The sequence below is a fragment of the Geotrypetes seraphini genome, chromosome 10 (assembly GCF_902459505.1).
Source record: "Geotrypetes seraphini chromosome 10, aGeoSer1.1, whole genome shotgun sequence".
Classification (NCBI taxonomy): domain Eukaryota; kingdom Metazoa; phylum Chordata; class Amphibia; order Gymnophiona; family Dermophiidae; genus Geotrypetes; species Geotrypetes seraphini.
Window position 1 is genome coordinate 79,538,586 of NC_047093.1, and position 21,270 is coordinate 79,559,855.

Consider the following 21,270-nt stretch of genomic DNA (forward strand, 5'->3'; position numbering starts at 1 on the left):
GTCTGGCATTTCACTCTCTCCTTTCCTTCCTTCTCCACCTCCCACCCCCTCCGTCTGGCATTTCACTCTCTCCTCTCCCTTTCCTTTTCTTCCATCTTCCTTCTCAATTTATCTTCTGCGTCTGTCTAGATTAAATTCTTACTACCCAGTCCTCAATTTACCTTAATTTACCTTTTCACTGTGTCTACCTACAGCTTGCCACTTCTTTCCCTCAACCCCTCCAGTATTTCACCAACTCTATCCTCTTCACCCCCATCCAGCATGTGCCCTTTTTTATTTATCGCTTCCTTCCATCATGTGCCCTCTTTCTCTACCCCTTCCAACTAGTATCTCCTTCTCTGTCCAGTTCCAACCAGCATCTCTCTCTCCACTTCCTTCCTGTGTTGCTCCCCTTTTTTTCTCTCTCATCCCCACTTCCACCCAGCATCTGCTTCCCTCTTTCTCTCCTCCACACTTCCATCCAGCATCTGCTCCTTTCTCTCTCCCATCCCCACTTCCATCCAGCATAGGCTCTCCTCCCCACTAACATCCAATGACTTCCCTTTCTCTCTCTACATCCACCCCTCCCATCAACATCTGCCCCTTCTCTATCCCTTCACCCCACTTCTATCAGCATCTGCCCCCTTTCTTTCCCTCCAACCCAATTCCATCCAGTATCCTTCTTCCTTCGGTCTCTCTCTCTCTCTTCCTGCACACCAATTTCACGATCATCTGCTCCCTTTTTCTCCCTCTACCACCCTTCCATAACAGTATCCTGCTCCCTTCTCTCGCTCTCTCTCCACCCCTATGCCATTCAGTAACTTGCCCTCCCCCCACTGCTGCTGTATGCTTCTAGAACCAGCAGCTGCAGCTATAAACTTAAATGCAGTCATCGTGGGACCTTGCTACACCTCCCCGCGGTTGCCGGCTCTGCTCCAGAATAAGGAAATGACGTCAAAGGGGGGTGGACCAGCAGCCAAAGGGAGGCACAGGAAGGTCCCACGATGACTGAATTTAAAGTTTACTGCCACTGCTGCTGGTTCAGGAAAGCAGAAAGCAGAGTAGGGCGGGAGATTCCAGACTCTGTGTGCCAGCTATGCACCCCCTTAGAATGTGTACCTGGGGCGGACCACCCCCCCTTGTTATTCCACTCTTCTGGCTATTGATAAATCATTTTAGACCTTGGTGTACTAAGTAGAAGAAAACACTAAGAAGCAGATAATCACTGATTCATATCTGTATCCAATACAAAATTAAAATGGCTTGTGCTTTAGGGATAAGCCCTTCGGCCCAAAGATGGTACTGATGAATTCTGCCTTCCAGGATGTAGCCTCTCCAGCTGTCCATAGGAAGGAAACATCAGGCCCTTATTAGAGAGGTGCTTAAAGGAACCAAAAGTTACCTATATTGCAAGTTACAAATTTAAAGTCTATTAATGCTCATTAATAAAAATGAGATTATGTAATTCATTGTAGCCTGTGCCTTACCTTCCTCTTCATCGTCTTCTGGGGGTGATGGAATCATAGAACCCTGCGATCCAGACTGTGGAATGCGGATCGAGGGGCTTGCTGTAGTTTTCCTTCTCTCTCTCTCTGATTCACTTTCTAAACAAACCACCTCATATAGTGTATCAGTATTGCTCTTCCTTTCCTTTTGTTCTATCTAAATAAAAATAAAAAGTATAAAAATAGCAACAAATGCATTTTAAATGCCTACTTTACCTAAATGTAACTTACTTTGAGGTATTACTGAAAAGGCATGTGCTAAATCTAAATATCCATTCCCCTTAAAGGTTCATATTTGGATATGCAGTATAAAGGTCAAAGCCATCTAAAGCAGAGAAGCCAAGAGCAGAAGAGTCAAGAAAATTTGCCCAGATGGTGTTGACACAGTTGATTTTATTAATGGAAAAAGTGACAACACAAATTATGTTTCTGCCACAAAGGCTTGCCTCAGGAGTCCGAGTTGCTAAAATAGAACATTTTCTTGCAGGGATATAGCTGACCATAAAATGAATGATACACCAAAACATCAATATCAAACAAACATAAATCACGGTTGCACAGTTTATTTTTGATCTCGCTATATTGGTGTTTCGCTCATTAAGTTATATTCCTGAAGGAGAGTTTTCCATTTTAGCATCTCAGACTCCTGAGGCAGACCTTTGTGGCTAAAACATGATTCGTGTTGAGTCGCTTTTTCCCTTAATAAAGTCAACTGTTTAAAAACCATATGAGCAAATTTTCGTAATTTCTCTGTGGTTGGCTTCTCTATCTGTGATACACAGATGATTTGTCTTCTGTTGTGTCAATGCCATCTAAGCAATTTACATTAAAATATAATTTAGGTAAACAGGAGAGACGGGGAAATTTACATCAGCAGCTTAAAAAACTAAATGCTCAACAGGTGAAGGGAGGGGAAGCACAGGATGTAGAACAAATCAGTGAAGGAAAGTACCAGTAGGAATCAAGAACAGATCTGGAACCTAGATATTAATTTAAGGAAAGCCTAACTAAAAAGGTTTTCAAAGCAGATTTAAATTTCTTAAAAGATAATGCCAGTCTAATGTTCAGGGCCAAACGGTTCTAAAAAGTTGGGACAAATTCTCTAAAACGCAGTGTAGCCATAAAGCACAGTTACTTACCGTAACAGGTGTTATCCAGGGACAGCAGGCAGATATTCTTGACTGATGGGTGACGGCACCGACGGAGCCCCGGTACGGACAATTTTAGAGTGATTGCACTCTAAGAACTTAGAAAGTTCTGGTAGGCCGCACCGCGCACGCGCGAGTGCCTTCCCGCCCGACAGAGGCGCGCGGTCCCCAGTTAGGATAAGCCAGCTAAGAAGCCAACCCGGGGAGGAGGGAGGGACGCAAGAATATCTGCCTGCTGTCCCTGGATAACACCTGTTACGGTAAGTAACTGTGCTTTATCCCAGGACAAGCAGGCAGCATATTCTTGACTGATGGGTGACCTCCAAGCTAACAAAAAGAGGGATGGTGGGAAGGTTGGCCATTAGGAAAACAAATTTTGCAAAACAGATTGGCCGAAGTGTCCATCCCGTCTGGAGAAAGTGTCCAGACAATAATGAGATGTAAAAGTATGAACTGAGGACCAAGTAGCAGCCTTGCAGATTTCCTCAATAGGAGTGGAACGGAGGAAAGCTACAGATGCTGCCATGGCTCGGACTCTATGGGCCGTGACAGAACCATCCAGTGTCAGTCCGGTCTGAGCATAACAGAATGAAATGCACGCTGCCAGCCAATTAGACAACGTACGTTTAGAGACAGGATGTCCCAATTTATTCGGATCAAAGGACAGAAAGAGTTGGGGAGATGATCTGTGGGGCTTAGTACGGTCTAAATAGTAAGCCAGAGCCCTCTTACAGTCCAAAGTATGTAGAGCCTGTTCTCCAGAATGAGAGTGAGGTTTCGGAAAGAAGACAGGCAGAACAATGGATTGGTTGAGATGGAATTCAGAGACAACCTTCGGGAGAAACTTTGGATGTGTACGCAGAACCACCTTGTCATGATGAAAGACCGTAAAAGGTGGATCCGACACTAGTGCATGTAGCTCACTGACCCTCCTGGCAGAGGTAAGAGCAATAAGGAAAAGTACCTTCCAAGTGAGGAACTTGAAAGAAGCAGTAGCCAAGGGTTCAAATGGAGGCTTCATTAAAGCGGAAAGAACTACATTGAGATCCCAGATAACAGGAGGGGCTTTAAGAGGTGGTTTCAGATTAAAAAGACCCCGCATGAACCTGGATACCAAGGGGTGAGCTGAGAGGAGTTTTCCATGGACTGGCTCATGAAAAGCCGCTATAGCACTGAGATGAACTCTGATTGAAGTGGACTTGAGGCCAGAGTCTGACAAAGAAAGGAGATAATCCAACAAGGTCTCCACTGCAAGGGAAGTGGGATCATAATGATGAAGAAGACACCATGAAGAAAACCGTGTCCACTTCTGATGGTAACATTGAAGAGTGGCCGGTTTCCTGGAGGCATCCAGAATTGAACGAACAGGCTGAGACAAGAGCGTATCATGAGAAGTCAGCCCGAGAGATACCAAGCTGTCAGGTGCAGAGACTGTAGGTTGGGATGTAGAAGGGTTTCCTGATGTTGAGTAAGCAGAGAAGGATACAGAGGCAGAAGAAAAGGTTCCCTGGAACTGAGTTGAAGTAGAAGGGAGAACCAATGTTGCCTGGGCCACCTCGGAGCAATCAGAATCATGGTTGCTCGATCCCTCTTGAGCTTGAACAAGGTTCTCAACATGAGAGGCAGAGGAGGGAAAGCGTACAGGAACAGATTGGACCAATCGAGGAGAAATGCATCCGCTGCCAGACGGTGAGGAGAGTAGAGTCTGGAGCAGAATAGGGGCAGCTGATGATTGTGAGGAGCTGCAAAGAGGTCTATCTGAGGAGTGCCCCATTGAGCGAAGATGGATTGTAGAGTTACAGGATCGAGTGTCCACTCGTGAGGCTGGAGAATTCTGCTGAGCTTGTCCGCTAAGGAATTCTCCTCTCCCTGAATGTAAATAGCTTTCAGGAATAGATGGTGATTTATGGCCCAAGTCCAGATCTTCTGGGCTTCCTGGCATAAGAGGCGGGAGCCCGTCCCACCCTGTTTGTTGATGTAGTACATCGCAACTTGATTGTCTGTGCACAACAGGACAACTTGAGGAAAGAGAAGATGCTGGAAGGCCTTGAGGGCATAAAACATCGCTCTGAGTTCCAGGAAATTGATGTGATGCTTCTTTTCCTGGGCTGTCCAAAGGCCTTGAGTTTGGAACTCGTTCAAATGAGCTCCCCAGGCATAAGGGGAGGCGTCGGTGGTGATGACTAGTTGATGAGGAGGTTGATGGAACAGAAGACCTCTGGATAGATTTGAGGATACCAACCACCATTGTAGAGACTGACGAAGAGATGACGTCACAGATATGTGACGTGAGCAAGGATCCGTCGCTTGGGACCATTGAGTAGCAAGAGTCCATTGAGGAGTGCGCAGGTGAAGACGTGCGAGGGGTGTGACATGAACTGTGGACGCCATGTGACCCAAGAGAATCATCATTCACTTTGCTGAGATGGAACGCTGTGGAAGCACCTGCTGACATAGAGATTGAAGCGTTTGAAGACGGTTGGACGGCAGGAACGCTCTCATGAGGACTGTGTCCAAGACAGCTCCTATGAATTGAAGCCTCTGAGTGGGGATGAGATGAGATTTGGGTAGATTGATCTCGAACCCCAGAAGTTGAAGAAACCTGATGGTTTGGTTGGTGGCCAGGAGAACAGTCTGAGATGTATTGGCCTTGATTAACCAGTCGTCCAGGTAAGGAAAGACCTGAAGGTGGTGAGATCGTAGAAAGGCAGCCACCACAATCAGACATTTAGTGAATACTCTCGGAGAGGAGGCAAGACCGAAGGGCAGCACCTTGTATTGGTAATGACAACGATTGATCATGAAGCGTAGGTATTGTCTGGAGGCCAGATTGACCGGTATATGAGTGTATGCTTCTTTGAGATCGAGGGAACATAGCCAGTCGCCTTGATTTAGAAGAGGATAAAGAGTGGCTAGAGAAAGCATTTTGAACTTTTCTTTGACCAAACATTTGTTGAGATCGCGGAGATCTAGAATGGGTCTGAGATCTCCTGTTTTTTTGGGGACTAAAAAGTAACGGGAGTAGAATCCCTGTCCCTTTTGATCTAGAGGAACCTCCTCTATGGCGTTCAGAAGGAGGAGGGATTGAACCTCCTGGAGAAGAAGGAAAGACTGAGGAGTGTGCGAAGCAGACTCTTTTGGTTGACTTGGAGGAGGTAGAGTCTGAAAGTTGAGAGAGTAGCCGTGGTGGATGATGTTCAGGACCCACTGATCTGACGCGATAAGTTCCCAACGGCTTATGAAATAAGAAAGGCGTCCTCCTATAGGCTGTGGAAGTTGGGTAGAAGGAACAAGACTGGCTATGTTCTGGAGAACCAAGTCAAAAGGGTTGAGTAGACTTTTGTGCAGGTGTAGGTTTTACCTGCTGCTGTTGCTGAAGTTGTCTAGCAGCTGGTCGCTGTTGCCTCTGACGTCTAGGCTGTTGTGCAGTTTGAGGCAGAGGACGAGCCACAAATCTACGTTGGTAGGTTGATTGTGGACGAAAGGGCCTGGTTGGTGGAGGCTTCTTAGTTTTAAGAAGCGTGTCCCATCTGGTCTCATGAGCCGATAGTTTTTGAGTAGTGGAGTCCATGGAATCTCCAAACAGCTCATCCCCTAAGCAAGGTGCATTGGCTAGCCGATCCTGGTGATTAACGTCCAGTTCTGAAACACTAAGCCAGGCTAGCCGTCGCATGGCCACTGACATGGCTGTGGCTCTGGAGGTCAGCTCGAAAGTATCATAAATGGATCTTACCATGAATTTTCGGAGCTGTAAAAGAGATGAACAAGTGTGGTGAAAAGCAGACTTTTTCCGATCAGGAAGATATTTCTCAAAAGCAGTGAGATTTTGAATCAGCTGCTTAAGGTAGAAAGAGAAATGGAATGCATAATTTCCTGATCGATTGGCTAACATAGCATTTTGGTATAGCCTTTTACCAAACTTGTCCATAGATTTGCCCTCTCTGCCAGGAGGGACTGAGGCATATACACTAGCCCCTTTGGACTTTTTTAAAGTGGACTCAACTAAAAGGGACTCATGAGGTAGTTGGGGCTTGTCAAACCCAGGGATAGGAATGACCTTATACAAGGAATCCAATTTTCTGGGAGCTCCAGGAATAGTTAAAGGAGATTCCAGATTCTTATAAAACGTCTCTCTCAAAATATCATGGAGAGGTAACTTAAGGTATTCCTTTGGAGGCTGGTCAAAGTCCAAGGCATCTAGAAAAGCCTTGGATTTCTTTGACTCAGCCTCCAAAGGAATGGAGAGAGAGTCACATATTTCCTTTAAAAATGAAGAAAAGGAAGACACTTCTGGTCTAGAGGAGGCTCCTAAAGCAGACGGGTCCTCATCACCAGAAGAGCATTCTCCCTCCGAAAGAATAGGATCCTCTGAGTCACCCCATAAGTCAGGGTCCCGAACCTGAAAACTCCGGTCTCGAGACTCTGGAGTGGAAGGCTCTAAATGACGGGATTTGCGAAGAGACTTCCCTGACCTGCCTGATTCGGTACCGGGAGATGTCACTGTACGCACCGGAGCCGAAGTCTGTACAGCTTAATGGTGAGCTCTCGGCTCCGGTGCCAGAATCGGCATGGAGACCGAGGAAACCGACTGTACCGGTACCGACAAAGTGGACGTCGATAAAATAGGACGGTCCACTATCGGTACCGGTGGCTCAGACTGGACTGGTACCGGTAAATTCGATGCCAGGACTGAAGGCAGGAGGTGCTGTAACTGTTCTTTGAGTTGCGCCTTCAGAACAGCAGCTATACGCTCCTCAAGGGAAGGCACCGGTACCGTCTTTTTCTTTAATGGTACCTGCGGTGCCGCTCTACGCTCCGAGGATGAGGACCCCGATGTAGAGGGGCTCACCTCTATTGGAGCGGAGCGCTTCCGTGGGCGCCTCGAGGTCGGCAGGATTGGGCTCGCTGCCATCGAGACCGGAGGACGCTCCAACGGGGAAGGCTTCTTAGCCGGCTTACCTGGAGTCGACACCGCCGCGGTATCGCGTGGTGTCGATGATGTGGGTGCCGACTGCGCCGGTGCCGATGTCGGTGCCGGTGTAGAATCAGACATTTCGGCACCAAACAATAATTTCTGTTGAATTTCTCGATTTTTAAGAGTTCTCTTTTTGATTGTAGGAATAATTGGAAGCCAGTGTTCAGTTTATATTCAAAGGCTGACATTGTCAAACTTTTTCTTTCCTAGCAGTAATTTAACATCTGATGTCTTCTATTCACTGAAAACATTTTAACTGGAATGAAGGGTGCCCCTAATATACAGAGTTACAGTTGTCAAGCTTTGCTATGACAAAAGCCAAATGCAAAATACATAAAGAAGGGAGATCTATGTAAGAACAAACAGGGTGCATGCATTTTAGTGAGAAAAATCACTTCTGAACAAAAGATGAGATTTAAAGGAGAAAGCTAAGATCTTTATCAATCATGATTCTTACATCTTCAGAGTTCTTTAAGTAAAATTGCACTAGAAATGGCATGACAAATGCAAAGCACTAATAAGGAAGACAAAGAGAGACTTTGAAAAAAATAGTAAAAAAAAAGTAAAAACTTTTTTGGGTATATTGGATTGGATTTATTATATTTGTACATGAGTATTGAGTAGTTTACAATACTGTACTATTACATTAGAAATGAGGGTTACATTTTCAATCATTAGAAAAATTTTCCTCTCTATCCCAGTGGGCTCACAATCTAATTATAGTATCTATGTAAGAAGTATTTAAATACATGCTAGAGAAATATGAAGAGAAGAAAGAGGTGTACTATAATAATAACAAAATAATAATAATAGCTTATATACCGCAATACCGTGAAGTTCTATGAATACTATAGGCACATAAAAAGGCAACATAAGACTATGCAGACATACGCAGACTTTGGATACGAGTAATCGCATAGGGTTCCTTATTGTTGGTGGAAAAGAACTGATTTCAGTTGTTTCCGGAAGGAAAGCTAGGGGAGTTCTACAGATTAGGACTCGCATATGGAAAGGCTCTCTTTCTAGTTGATTGTAGTTTTATATCTCTCAGGAATGGGATTTCAAATTGGTCATGTTGAGATGATCTTAGAGCTCTATTAACTTGATATCTGGCCAATTTCTTGTTCAGATACAGTGAAAGATGAAGTTGCCAAGCTTTGAAGACTAGACAAAGCAACTTACATAAATTTGTTTGGTTATTGGCAGCTAGAATAGTGCTAGTATAATGTGGTCAGTACTGCGGGCAATTCTCTATTATTGCTGGGTGATTCCCTAACCTTGTTGTCCTACATTTGCGAGCAAATTTTCCAGCAGTTCTGAGCTGTCGTAGCCTTACTTTCTGGTCAGTGCCTGAGTGCTAATTGGCTCAGGCATTGACATGAAAGTAAGGCTTGACAGTTCAGACCTACCAGAAAATGTTGCCACCATCAAGCAACTCCCCCCCCCACTCCCTCCCACCGCCATGCAACAACTCTTGACGCTCCTCTTACCCGGGCAGTGGGAGAGATGCCCACTCCCTCCTGCCACCATGCAACAACCCTCAACACTCCCCCACCCCGACAGTGGGAGAGATGCTCACTCCTTCTCACTGCCAAGCATCAAGCACCCCCCCCCCCCCCCCCGAGGCATTGAAAGAAAAAAAAAGAGGGAAGCTGCGGAAAGGAGTTCTCTTTTTACAAGACAATGCACTTGCTCACAAACCTGGCAAAACAATGGATGTTGGTTTTCAGTGGATAGACCATATACCCTACTCACCAGATATTGCTCCATCTGACTATTTTCTATTTCCAGACCTTAAAAAGAGTTTAAACTGTTGACAGTTTTCAAGTGATTCATAGGTGATTGCAGCAGTAAAGCAGTATTTCAGTGACCAGACATCAGAATATTTTTTGGAAGGGTTACAGGAACTTTAGACATGATGTGCCAAGTGTGTTGAGTGGAATAACTTGTAAGTTTCATGGCTCCACATCATTCCCTTCTTGGTTAGACTGAAAACTTTTCAGCACCCCCTCATAGTATAATTAGCAAGTTTGTATTTTCCATTTTTAACATTTATGTATTTTGAGTGCACATATCTGGTATAGTTCTATTAGGACCCCTTTTATCAAGCCACATTAGGGATTTTTTTTTTTTTAGTTCCAATCTGTTTATTATAAAATCATACACATATAGAAAACATACATCAACTTGTACAGTTCACAAAAGTCATGGTGAAACTGAGGTACAATATAGCAAACAAATCAGATATTCACAAGCAAAATATAATATACATATTGAAAATATCATAAAGATTGAATATAAACATCAATGGGAGCCCAAAGAGATTGGGTCGATAGTTTCTGTCGTTGTGGCATTTTTTCAGCTGCATATTGTTCAAATCTTTTATATAGGCATAAGGAATTCCACCAGAAGGTGAAATTCAGACGAGACGCTGACTTCCAATTTTGAAGGACGTGTTGAATGCCTACTGAAATCATAATGTCAATCAGCTTGTCTTCGCAAAGACTGGTTTTAAAGCAGGGATGAAGAGAGCGCTTAACATTAATATCAAAGGAGAGATCAGCTGTACATTTAGTAATATGACATACAAAGGACCAAATCTGCATCCAAAAAGGTTTAATAAGAGGACATGAGAATAACATGTGACTACGCGATCCTTGCGATTGTAAGCAATGCCAGCAATTATCATCAGTAGAGAGGTTTGCTTTCTTCATTTTATAAGGAGTCCATATCGCTCTCCACATTACAAATAGAAGTGATTGAGACATACTAGCTGATAATAAGGGTCTGTTAATTTTTGACCATAATCTACACCATTCCGTATCAGTCAACTCTCCATCTAAATCTTTGGACAATTTGTCAACAATGGCCGGGGATGATTTATAATAGAAATCTCTTAAGATCTTATAATAAAATGACATAGCTTTTCCTATATCTATAGTCGTAGTACTCCATATATAGATGGACGAGGTATCAGATAAGTGTATATTGGATAGAAGAGAGGATAGAGTTGACCATTGATGTTTCTTAGTTGAGAGAGATGGAAAGGATTCACAGAATTTGGAAAAGGGCAATAACTCAGATCCATTATAAAGGGACCGAACTTGCCACACACCTGCAGCTTTCCATTTCTTCCAGTTCAAACATCGTTTGTTTAGTTTCAATGACATATTGTTCCAGAGGGTCATATCCATGTGGGAAAAGATGGAATGTACTGCTACCTTATCAAATGCTCGAAGTGCAGTATGAGTCGCTGGGAAGAGAGGGAAATTCTTGAGACATTTAGGCATAGTCATAGTAGGAAGAGCATATATAGGAATTGGTTTACTAATGGAAACTTCCAAGTTTAACCAAGAAGGGATTTCAAAAGGATCATCTGATGCTCTATATGTTATCCAGTAGGAACCATATTTGGCTAAGGAGGCTAAAGGATATTTATAAAAATCAGGAAAATTTATCCCCCCTAGGGATTTTGCTGCTCTCAATTTGCTGAGCGCTATTTTAGGTCTTTTATGCTGCCATATAAAAGAAGTTAATTGACTGTCTATCCATTTGTACAATTGTGGTTTACATAAGCTTGGAAGCATGATGAGTTTAAATAGAATTTGAGGGGATAGAGTCATTTTGATTGCGGAAATACGACCCCACCAAGTAATATAAAGTGGAGACCATTGTGATAAGGTATTATTTATCATTTCTTTCAATTTAGCGATATTGAAGTCCATAACAACTTCAGGGTCTTTATGAACATATACACCAAGATATTTTATAGGCGAAGTGGACCATGAGAATGAAAAATTTTGTTTGTCAAAGTATGAAGCATGGTCATTAAGCGGAAAGATGACTGATTTGCTCCAATTTACTTTATATCCTGAGAAAGACGAGTATATATCCGTCAGGGGGATGAGTGCAGAAAGAGAATCTTGAGGATTTTTAAGAAAAAGCATAATGTCGTCAGCATATGCTGCTATTTTAACGTCTTGGGGTGTTGAAGGTATTCCTTGTATGGAAGGGGATTGTCTAATTGCAGATATCAAGGGTTCTAACGAAAGATTAAAAAGGAGAGGTGAAAGAGGGCAGCCTTGCCTTGTTCCCCTATGTAAAGGAATTGGATTAGAGAGTGAGTTATTGATTAAAATTCTAGAATGTGGTTTCCAGAATAATGCGCGTATCCAAGCCACAAAATCTTCACCAAAATGAAACCACTTAAGAACCTGTAGTAGGAACTGCCATTCGACCCTATCGAATGCCTTTTCAGCGTCTATTGCAAGTCCTACCACAGGTTCAGCTAATACTTTTGCACACCCAGAGATATTGTGAAAAATGCGTAGATTGTCTCCTATATAGCGTTGTTTGATAAAGCCTACTTGGTCAGGAGCTATGAGTAGATGTATTACTTTATTTATTCTGTTAGCTAAAATTTTTGCAAGTATTTTATAATCCGAATTAAGTAAAGATATTGGTCTATAATTGCCCACTTTAGTGGGATCTCTGTCTGGTTTAGGGAATATTATTATGTTGGCTTCCGTGAAGTTACGTTGTAAATCGGGATGTGAATGTATATAATTGAAATATTTCAGTAAGTGGGGGCTGAGTTGTGTGGATAAGACTTTGTAAAATTCACTAGTAATGCCATCCGGGCCTGGAGATTTATTAGATGGAAGCGTACGGATAGTGGATTGGATTTCCTGCACGGTTATCTAACTCTCTAGTTCCTCTTTGAGATGGGATGGCAAAGTTGGATGAGCAATTGTATTTAAGTAATTTGTTATTTCTTCATGTGAAGATTCCGATTCTGATTGGAATAATTCGGAGTAAAATTTTTCAAACTCCGTACTAATACCCAATGAATCAGTAATTGATTGATTGTGGGAATTAGTGATAGAGGAGATGTGATGAGTCTCATTTTTCTTTTTCAAATAACGAGCTAGGGCCTTACCCATCTTGTTGCCTCCAATATAATGCTCAGATTTTAAAATGAAAATATCGTTGTTTGCTAAGGCAGACGCTATGTTTTTATATTCATATTTCTTTTTCATTAGTTGGGCATGCGAAATCATGTCAGAAGGATCAGAAAAAAATTGGGATTCAAGACTTGATATATCAGTTTCGAGGAATTCAATTGAATATTGGATTGTTTACGTTTCCAAGCCATAAGACTAATGAGTTCACCCCGTACCGTGGCTTTGTAAGATTCCCAAATAGTGGCTTGTGACATGGAAGGATCCGAATTAGTGATAAAGAAGTTATTAGTGAATTCTTTTAATTTAGTAACGATTGAATCATCAGATAAAACACTATTGTTAAGTCTCCAGTTACGCTTGATACATGGAAACGAGGAGATTGAGAGAAAAAGCGAAATTGGAGCATGATCGGAAATTATTATAGAATGGTTAATAGCTTTGGAGATGTTTGTTGAGAAAGAAGAGGATATTAAAAAATAATCTAATCTGGCATAAGTATTGTGAGGGGCGGAAAAGTGTGTATATTCACGTTCTTTTGGATGTAAGGTTCTCCAGGGATCAATAAGGATAAAATTTTTAATAAGGGTTTTAATTTCTACTAGAGTCTTGGACTTGGCCGGTCTGCATTTGGATGTTCTATCTAAAAGAAGATCAAGAGGTTGATTATGATCTCCCCCTATAACAATTGGAGCATTCGGATATTTCAACAGAATGTTTTGCAAGGAGCGGTAGAAATCAGGAATGTCAGACACAGGGGCATATATATTTAAGAATAATATAGGTCTATTATGTAGAGTCATATAAACTAAACACCATCTACCTTCTGAATCAGATTCAGTAGCAATAATGGAGTACTGGAGAGATGATTTAAAGTATAACGAGACCCCCTTTTTTTTCCTCAATGCAGGAGAAAAAAAGGGTGTAGAATAACCAGGAATCATAGTTTTTGCGCTATATATTGGAGGAGTTGTTGTCTGTGGGCGTATTTAGCTCTAGTGTATGCCTGTTGGATTATATATTTAGGGTATTCTCTCTGTTTATATAATCCAACAGGCATACACTAGAGCTAAATACGCCCACAGACAACAACTCCTCCAATATAAATCTCAGTCAGAGGAAGAGAAGCCTTTAGTATGTGTCCAACAATTCTCCCATCTAGCACATAACATCAAAAAAATTCTTCTACACCACTGGCATATAGTACAGCTGATTTTAGGACCTGAATATGGTCTCCCAATTTTTGCTTTTAAAAGAGCTAGAAATCTGGGGGAACTCGTTGTTCCTCATAATTTAGGGACCTTTCTGTTCAAAATGGCCATTACATATGTGTAGTAGAGTAATCAGAGAGGCTTTAGTATCTCATGACTCACTGACCTCAGCAATGCCTGGGGATATGTTCGTTAGTCTTTAGAGAACATATAGACCCAAATTGGCACCCATAATCGTCATAGGTCAATTATAATATTAAGTAAATAGTTTATATATATTTAAAGTATTAGAAAGTACTCATCTGTTAGTTTTGCTTTCATCTACGCGGGTGGGGGTGGGCACTCCGACATAGACTATGTTTCGCCCATACGGGCTTTATCAAGGAATCCCCCTTAAGTCAAGCGACTCATGCTTCCCGCTATAGAGTTTTGTATCAGGTTTTGATACAAAACTCTATAGCGGGAAGCATGAGTCGCTTGACTTAAGGGGGATTCCTTGATAAAGCCCGTATGGGCGAAACATAGTCTATGTCGGAGTGCCCACCCCCACCCGCGTAGATGAAAGCAAAACTAACAGATGAGTACTTTCTAATACTTTAAATATATATAAACTATTTACTTAATATTATAATTGACCTATGACGATTATGGGTGCCAATTTGGGTCTATATGTTCTCTAAAGACTAACGAACATATCCCCAGGCATTGCTGAGGTCAGTGAGTCATGAGATACTAAAGCCTCTCTGATTACTCTACTATACTATTTGACTTTGAGAGAGGTTATAAATATAAGAGCCAGATAGAATAAATTTGCATTACATATGTGGCCACTGCCAATGGTGTGAGTATGCCCTGACAGGTGAAACTTGGTGCCATCCGCAGACTGGTAAAGTATACTCGGCCAGATCCAGGACCAACTGTAAATCAGATCATGTTATTTACATGATCATGTGCCCCTGTCCAAAGCTATACATTGGGCGTACCACTAGACCTATGAATGTCAGACTTAATGAACACAAGTCTCGTGTCAACACTGGGGTAGAAACGGCCCCTCTGGTTCGCCATTGGTCTCTTTTGAAACATAAAATTAATGACCTCAAATGGCGCATCATTGATAGTGTTCATGTCGGGTAGGAGGGAGGAAATCTTGAACATAACTTAAACATCAAAGAGCTTCGCTGGATGTATCAGCTCAATACAATGTATCCCCATGGTCTAAATCTGACCAGTGATTGGTTAACAACAGCCTTGTGACTCTCCCTGTTTTGTTCCTTGGTTCAGTCCTATCCATTTAGTCTAAAATGTCTTGTCAGCTGTTCAGTGGCCACCATGGGGTCACATGATCCGGGGATTTGGTTTATTAAGTCCACCTCTATGCCGCGGCCATTTTACAAACCCGGCACTCTCAACAGGGATCTAGCAATATGCTCAGATTTCAAACTGCTCTGGTAAGATATGTAGCAATTGCTTAGTCTTAAATTTTCAGTCTACTGGGGTTTTTCATTATTAACAACTTTTTTTATTATCTATTCTTTATAGCTGTCCTTATCCCCGACCCTGATGAAATTATGAAACGCGTCGGTGGGGATTGAGGCAGACCCAGTTTTATAAAGCTAAGTATTTGCTTTTGCAGTAATTCTTTAAAAATATAACAAAAATGATAACGATTTAAAAATACAACAAAAATGATAATTATTTATTGAAGCACTTGCACTTTATGAAACGTTAGAAAACAACAAACTCACACACTTAAAAGTTCCTATGAGGACGGCTACCACACGAATATCTAGTGTGGCATTCTGAGGAACTTGTGTGTTGAAATTTCTCAACTTAGGTGGCAAATTGATGCTTAGTGGGACTTTAGTATTGTTACTTTGGTGCACATTTTGATTTAGGGATAAGGGAGACATTTTGAACATGTGCTGCTTGAAAAGATTCCAGCGCATCTAATCTGTGCCTAGCGTCGGTGAATTGCGAGTTTAGGGCTTCAATTTCCACCTGAATTAATTGTGATTCTTCCACCTGTTTTGTCATGATATTTTTAAAGGCACGCATCTCAGTAAGGAGTAATTCTAGTTGTGAATCCACTGTTTTCGACGGTTGTTTTTCAGGCGAAGGAGCCTCATATTTAGGCCTTTTGCCACTGGGGTTGCAGTCGGCGATTGCTCTCCTTTGCTGCTTTTGGAGAGTGACATGGTAAAGTTGTAAAAGTGAGAAGACACTCCGAAATTAGATTGCAATGATTTAGATCACTGAAAGGAATGTTGTCACTGTAAGTAGCCTGCCGCCTCGGAGAGCACTCAGTTAGCGCGTCTGGTCGCCATGTCGGACAAGCTCTGCCCCCCAACATTAGGGTTTTTTTTTTATCGTCAGCCAGTGTAGTAAAAGCTCCGACGCTCATAGGAATTCTATGAGTGTCTGAGCTTTTACTGCAACAGCTGGTGATAAAAGAAACTCTATTGCAGCTTGATAAAAGGGGGCCTTAGTTTTATATGGGGTTTTTTTGGGGGGTGTTATGTTTATGGACACTTTTTGGATAACTCCTAGTTAATCTGGGTAATTTGGTAAAACAAATGATTCAGCTCCTGTGAGCAGTTTGTTTGCTCAGAATAATTTTATTTCTGAATCCATTTCCTTTATTGGGTTGTATTTAATCTTTTGTGGCTTATGTGCTCATATTTTTACTATGGTAGTATTAATATATTAGTTTTTTTTGGGTTTTTTTTTTAGTATTTATTTGTTCATGGATTCATCTCTTCGAATACCCCCAGGTAATCTGGATAATTTAGTATGAATAAATTATTTTTTTTTAGGGGGGGTTAATTTCACATTTAAATTTTATAAATCACTACAATAAAGCAAATCAAGAAAATCAGTTTAAAAAAAAAATTACAAAACATTTATCAAATCGTGCATGAAATATTCACATCATGAGAGGGAAGAGAGAAAATAACACATTAGACCGGGGTGTTCAACCTGCGGCCCAAGAGCGGCATGCGGCCCCGTGAAGTATTTTGTGTGGCCCCGGTTGAGGGCGATACAGTGTTTTCCTCTGCTGCCCCCGGGTGTTTACCGTCTTGCCGGCTTCCTCCTCTGTCTTGCTGCAGCGTTTGTGTGGTCCCAGAAACATTTTTTTCAGCCAATGCAGCCCAGAGAAGCCAAAAGATTGGACACCCCTGCATTAGACAATTACAGGATAATACAATCCTAACTACTTGTGCTTAAATTTTTTCCACTAATAAAATCTTCCATCCACAACAGAGAGTAACAACTTTCAATAGAAATTATCATCTAGGGAAATAAACCTGAAATCAATGAATTTTTACCAGAAATAAGACCCTCCCATTGATCTAGTTAAAAAAAATATCATATATACTCGAATATAAACTGATCTGAATATAAATAGAGGTAACTTTTTCCCCTCAAAAAAAGGAGGAAAAAAGGTTGACTTGAATATAAACGAGGTTAGAGATTTGGGTACGCGAGTGTCATTTGTCAAGGATCATGCCATAAGTAATCACTAATTTTTCAGTTGGGGCTGTTTTGAGTCCAAAAAAGCTGAATATTTTCCTACTTGGATCAACAACACCAGCCAAAGTTTCTGGACTTCTAACCTTACCAGAACACCTGGCTTCAGTCACATATGCAGAAAACAGGGGGCGAAAACCCCTTTTAAAATACAAACCCACAAACTAAAAATATTATTGTACACAAATGAAATCCTAATATTCCAGACTCTACACATAGTACACCACAAGAAAAATAGAAAGAAATGCATTTTTTCCTGAACAGTCCAAAATATTTAAACAGATGTAAATTTTTTAAACTGACATATTTCAATCACTAAACTGAAAATAAAACCCTTTTTCCTACATTTGTTATCTGGCAATTTTTTTCTGATCATCTTGTTTCCTATGTGGTCTTAATTCTGTTTCCAAGGCCTCCTTATGCATTTGCTATTTCTTTCCTATCCTTCACTTTCAGTTTTCTGCCATTTTTCTGTTTCCATCTCAAATCTATCTTTCCAACTCTTCCCCTTCCCTCTGTTCACCATCTCTTCCCTCCTCTTCCACATCCTTCCATCCATGTGCCCTATCACTTTTCTTTCAAAACCAACCATCCATGTGCTGCCATCTCCTTCCTTCCCCCTCCATCCATATTCCCCCATTCATCTTCTCTCTGCCCCTCCCATTCAGCATATCTCCCTTCTTCCAATTCTACCAAATGTTCTTCCACCTGGTTCTGAAGCTCCCCTCACCATGAAAGCTACAAAGAGGTTGCCAGCTTGGGAATGATTCTCTTGCACTGCCCGCGGCCTCCTCTGCAATGTTCCTTTGCTGCGGTCCACCCAAGCGGAAAAAGGAAGTTGCTTCAAAGGTGGGTAGACCACAGCAAAAGAAAAGTACAAAAGAGATCACTGGCAGCGCTGGAGAATCGAAGAACAATGGCTTAGGCACTCCTATCCTCAACTACCTGCTCCCTCCTTCCCCAAACCAACATCGCACTTACAGGCCCGATGATCTGTGCTGGGTAAGTGAAGGGCCTTGAGCATTGCGCATGGTCAAGGCTTGCTGGACTCCCTTTGAGAATCCCGGAGAGGGCGGAAGCCAGAAGGTCTTGAGCATACACAAACGTTCGAGGCCCTTCAGCCCTGCACAGAGCACCGGCGTCAGCTTCCAGAGCATTGGGACTGTAAGTGCAATGTTGGTCTGGGGCAGGGGGGAGCAGATAGTGGAGGATAGGAGTGTTGGTAATTAGGGGGTGGGACAGAAAGCAATGTCAGTCATATGGTGGGGGGGAGATAGCAATGAAGCAATGATAGTGATTGGGGAGATAGAAGTGCTGGTCTTCAAAGGGGGGGAGGAGATAGCAGTGCTGGTCAACAGAGAGGTGGAGGATAGCAGTGTCGGACATCTGGATGGGTGGAAAATAGCAGTGTTGATCATTGGGTGGGGTTGGGAGGAAAAAAGCACCATCGTCAAAAGGAAGCTTTAATATAAACTGAGACCCTCATTTTGGGCCATTTTTTTGGCCCAAAAATATCGGTTTATATTGAAGTATATACGGTATATAATTCTTTCCTTCCAAAGTAACTAAACATTTACATAGAAACTTCAAAGAAAAAGTCCCATTTACTGATAATAAACAAGATCTTAAGGCCAACAAAAGCCTTGCATCCTGAGTGGAATGAGCAACATCAGGGAAGAGCTGAATCTTTTGACCACAAAAGAGGGACTCTTCATTACAGAAATAAAGCATTCATAGTCAAACTCTTATCTAAATCAGACAAAGGAGTCATCAACAATGTAGCTCTTTTAGAATTATCCTGAGAGTTCTTCCAAAATGCCGTAAGATTGGGGGTTTCAGAGCCACTCAAAACATCAGTTGCCCCCTCAGTCCCCAAGACCTCCACATTTGTAGCAATATAATTTAGAAATACCGATTTCTTTAGCATTTAGGAGTTTCAAGATATCAGAAAAATATTGTCTGAGTAATATTTCTGAAAATAACAGATATGTCAGGAAAATTTAAGAAACGCAGGTTTTCAGCTTTAAACTGATTTTCTATTAATCCTACTTTCCTAAGTACTAGACTATCTTTAATAGCAGACTGTCCAGTATGTTTCAAATTCTTAACCTGAGTCTCTAATAGAGTAACGGATTCCTCAAAATTACTTGGTGAAGAAACACAGTACCTCTCAACATAGATTCCGTTCTAGAAACAACTGTCCATATATCTTTTAATGACACTTCAAAATTCATGATCTTAGCCGAGGTAGCAATTTGTAATTCTGAAAAGGAAACAGGTTCAGGCAAAGGTAGACTATTAAACCCAGCTTTAAAAGGACTATCTAGTTTCTTCTCCAATGTTTTAGTAGTCTCCTGAACCACAGAAGCCACTTCGGCACTGGGCATAGAGCTTACTGGATGAGGAGGAGTGGGTCTTCCTCCCAAACTAAGGGAGTAACCAGATTCTGGGGAGGAGGCACAATACAGATGTGCGCCTCCCACTGTTACTATCAATATTTATCCACAAAAACAGTTACTCTGGGCGAAGAGGTCTGAATATGATTTTTAGCTGTGTATCCATATCTGCAGCACAGTCAACAAGTCTCAATCTCTTTCAAATTCCCTCATGCCGCCTCACATCTCCTCATGGCTCCAAGGGGCTCTAAGGGGCTAGATCACGCCCCCTTCAGGCACATCCCAACAGATGCTTCCTTTTAAATCAGCTGTATGTAACATCAGATATGTGGGAACAAATCCTCTGGCACCAAGTTCTTTCAAGGTAACAGGCATCATACTGAGGGCACCCAAACTCTCCTCCTGAGAACAGTTTGATTGACTGCTTAGAATAATTTTATTTTTGTATCCATCACCTTTCTATTATCACTCTTATTATTGTTTTATGCTATTTTTGTTTTCAGTTTTTTCTCTGTTTTAATATTTTTTATTCCTTATTTTTAATTTTTACTTTTATTTTTATTCTTAAGAGTCATTTCCATCTCTTGTTAATTGATATAATGCTTTGACATTATCACACCTAGTTTGAAGGAAACCCTGAAGGAGGTGGTACACCGATATATGTTGGGCATTAACACATGGTCTTTAATCATGACATATCGATAATGAACAGTGATTCATATCAATAATGACATATCAATAATGAACAGTATTCTTTTCAGTATCATTTACATTTTTTTACAACCCACCTTACTATTTGTTTGTATTTTATGTTATTTGATAAAAATATTTCTACTTATTTTGATTGTTCTTTATCGGTACATGCTCTTTTCTGAGAGAATAAGTGCATTTGCTGATATGGGAAACTTGACAACTCATATAGGAAGGTCTCCTGCAACTGCACAATAAGTTACATTTGGATTTCAAAACTTAGCCTGCCCTGAAGGGGAAGTACGTGTTCAAACACAGTCAAGTTCCCTAATGAATCATAAAATTTAGACTTGAGTAGACCATGACGTGCCTTACTTTGAAAAAGGGCTTGTAACATGCTTTCTGTGTCAACAGCAGAACAGTGATGTTGGAACATCTTTCCCCTTTGTCAGTAGGAGATTGATCATGATCCCCTTCAAAGAGCCAGTCAGCTCTTAATTTGCTTGGGTCAAAAAATTGTTATTATGCTAGGCATTTAATTTCCCTAGATTGGGGCAAAAACTAATTTGAACTTTGACCAAAAATGTGGCAGGACACTGTCCTGTGTAAAAATCATACAGTAAAATTGAGCTGTCCATTTCATTTATTCATCTTTTGGATTTCAAAACAGAATCACTGGCACACATTACTATAAAGCTTTTTTTCCAATACTTTTACTCCTTTCATCTCAAATTGTTGGTATCTCCCAAGAAACCCTTTACTAAAGCTTAGTGTACTAATGGAATTAGTGTGCACTAAATGCTAAAAATCCCATTTTATATCTGAGCTGTTTAGCATTTAGCACATACTTATTCCATTAGCGAGCACTAAGGGGTAG

At 41.4% G+C, this 21,270-nt stretch overlaps 1 protein-coding gene across 1 annotated transcript in view; it reads right to left on the minus strand.

Annotated features, from left to right (window-relative positions):
- The window catches only part of RABGAP1 (RAB GTPase activating protein 1), a 539,836-nt gene that overhangs the window by 270,284 nt on the left and 248,282 nt on the right, over positions 1 to 21,270 (minus strand). Inside the window, exon 11 of the mRNA XM_033960742.1 lies at positions 1,467 to 1,641. Within this exon, the coding sequence (XP_033816633.1) occupies positions 1,467 to 1,641 (175 nt within the window). The remainder of the gene's footprint in view (positions 1 to 1,466; positions 1,642 to 21,270) is intronic.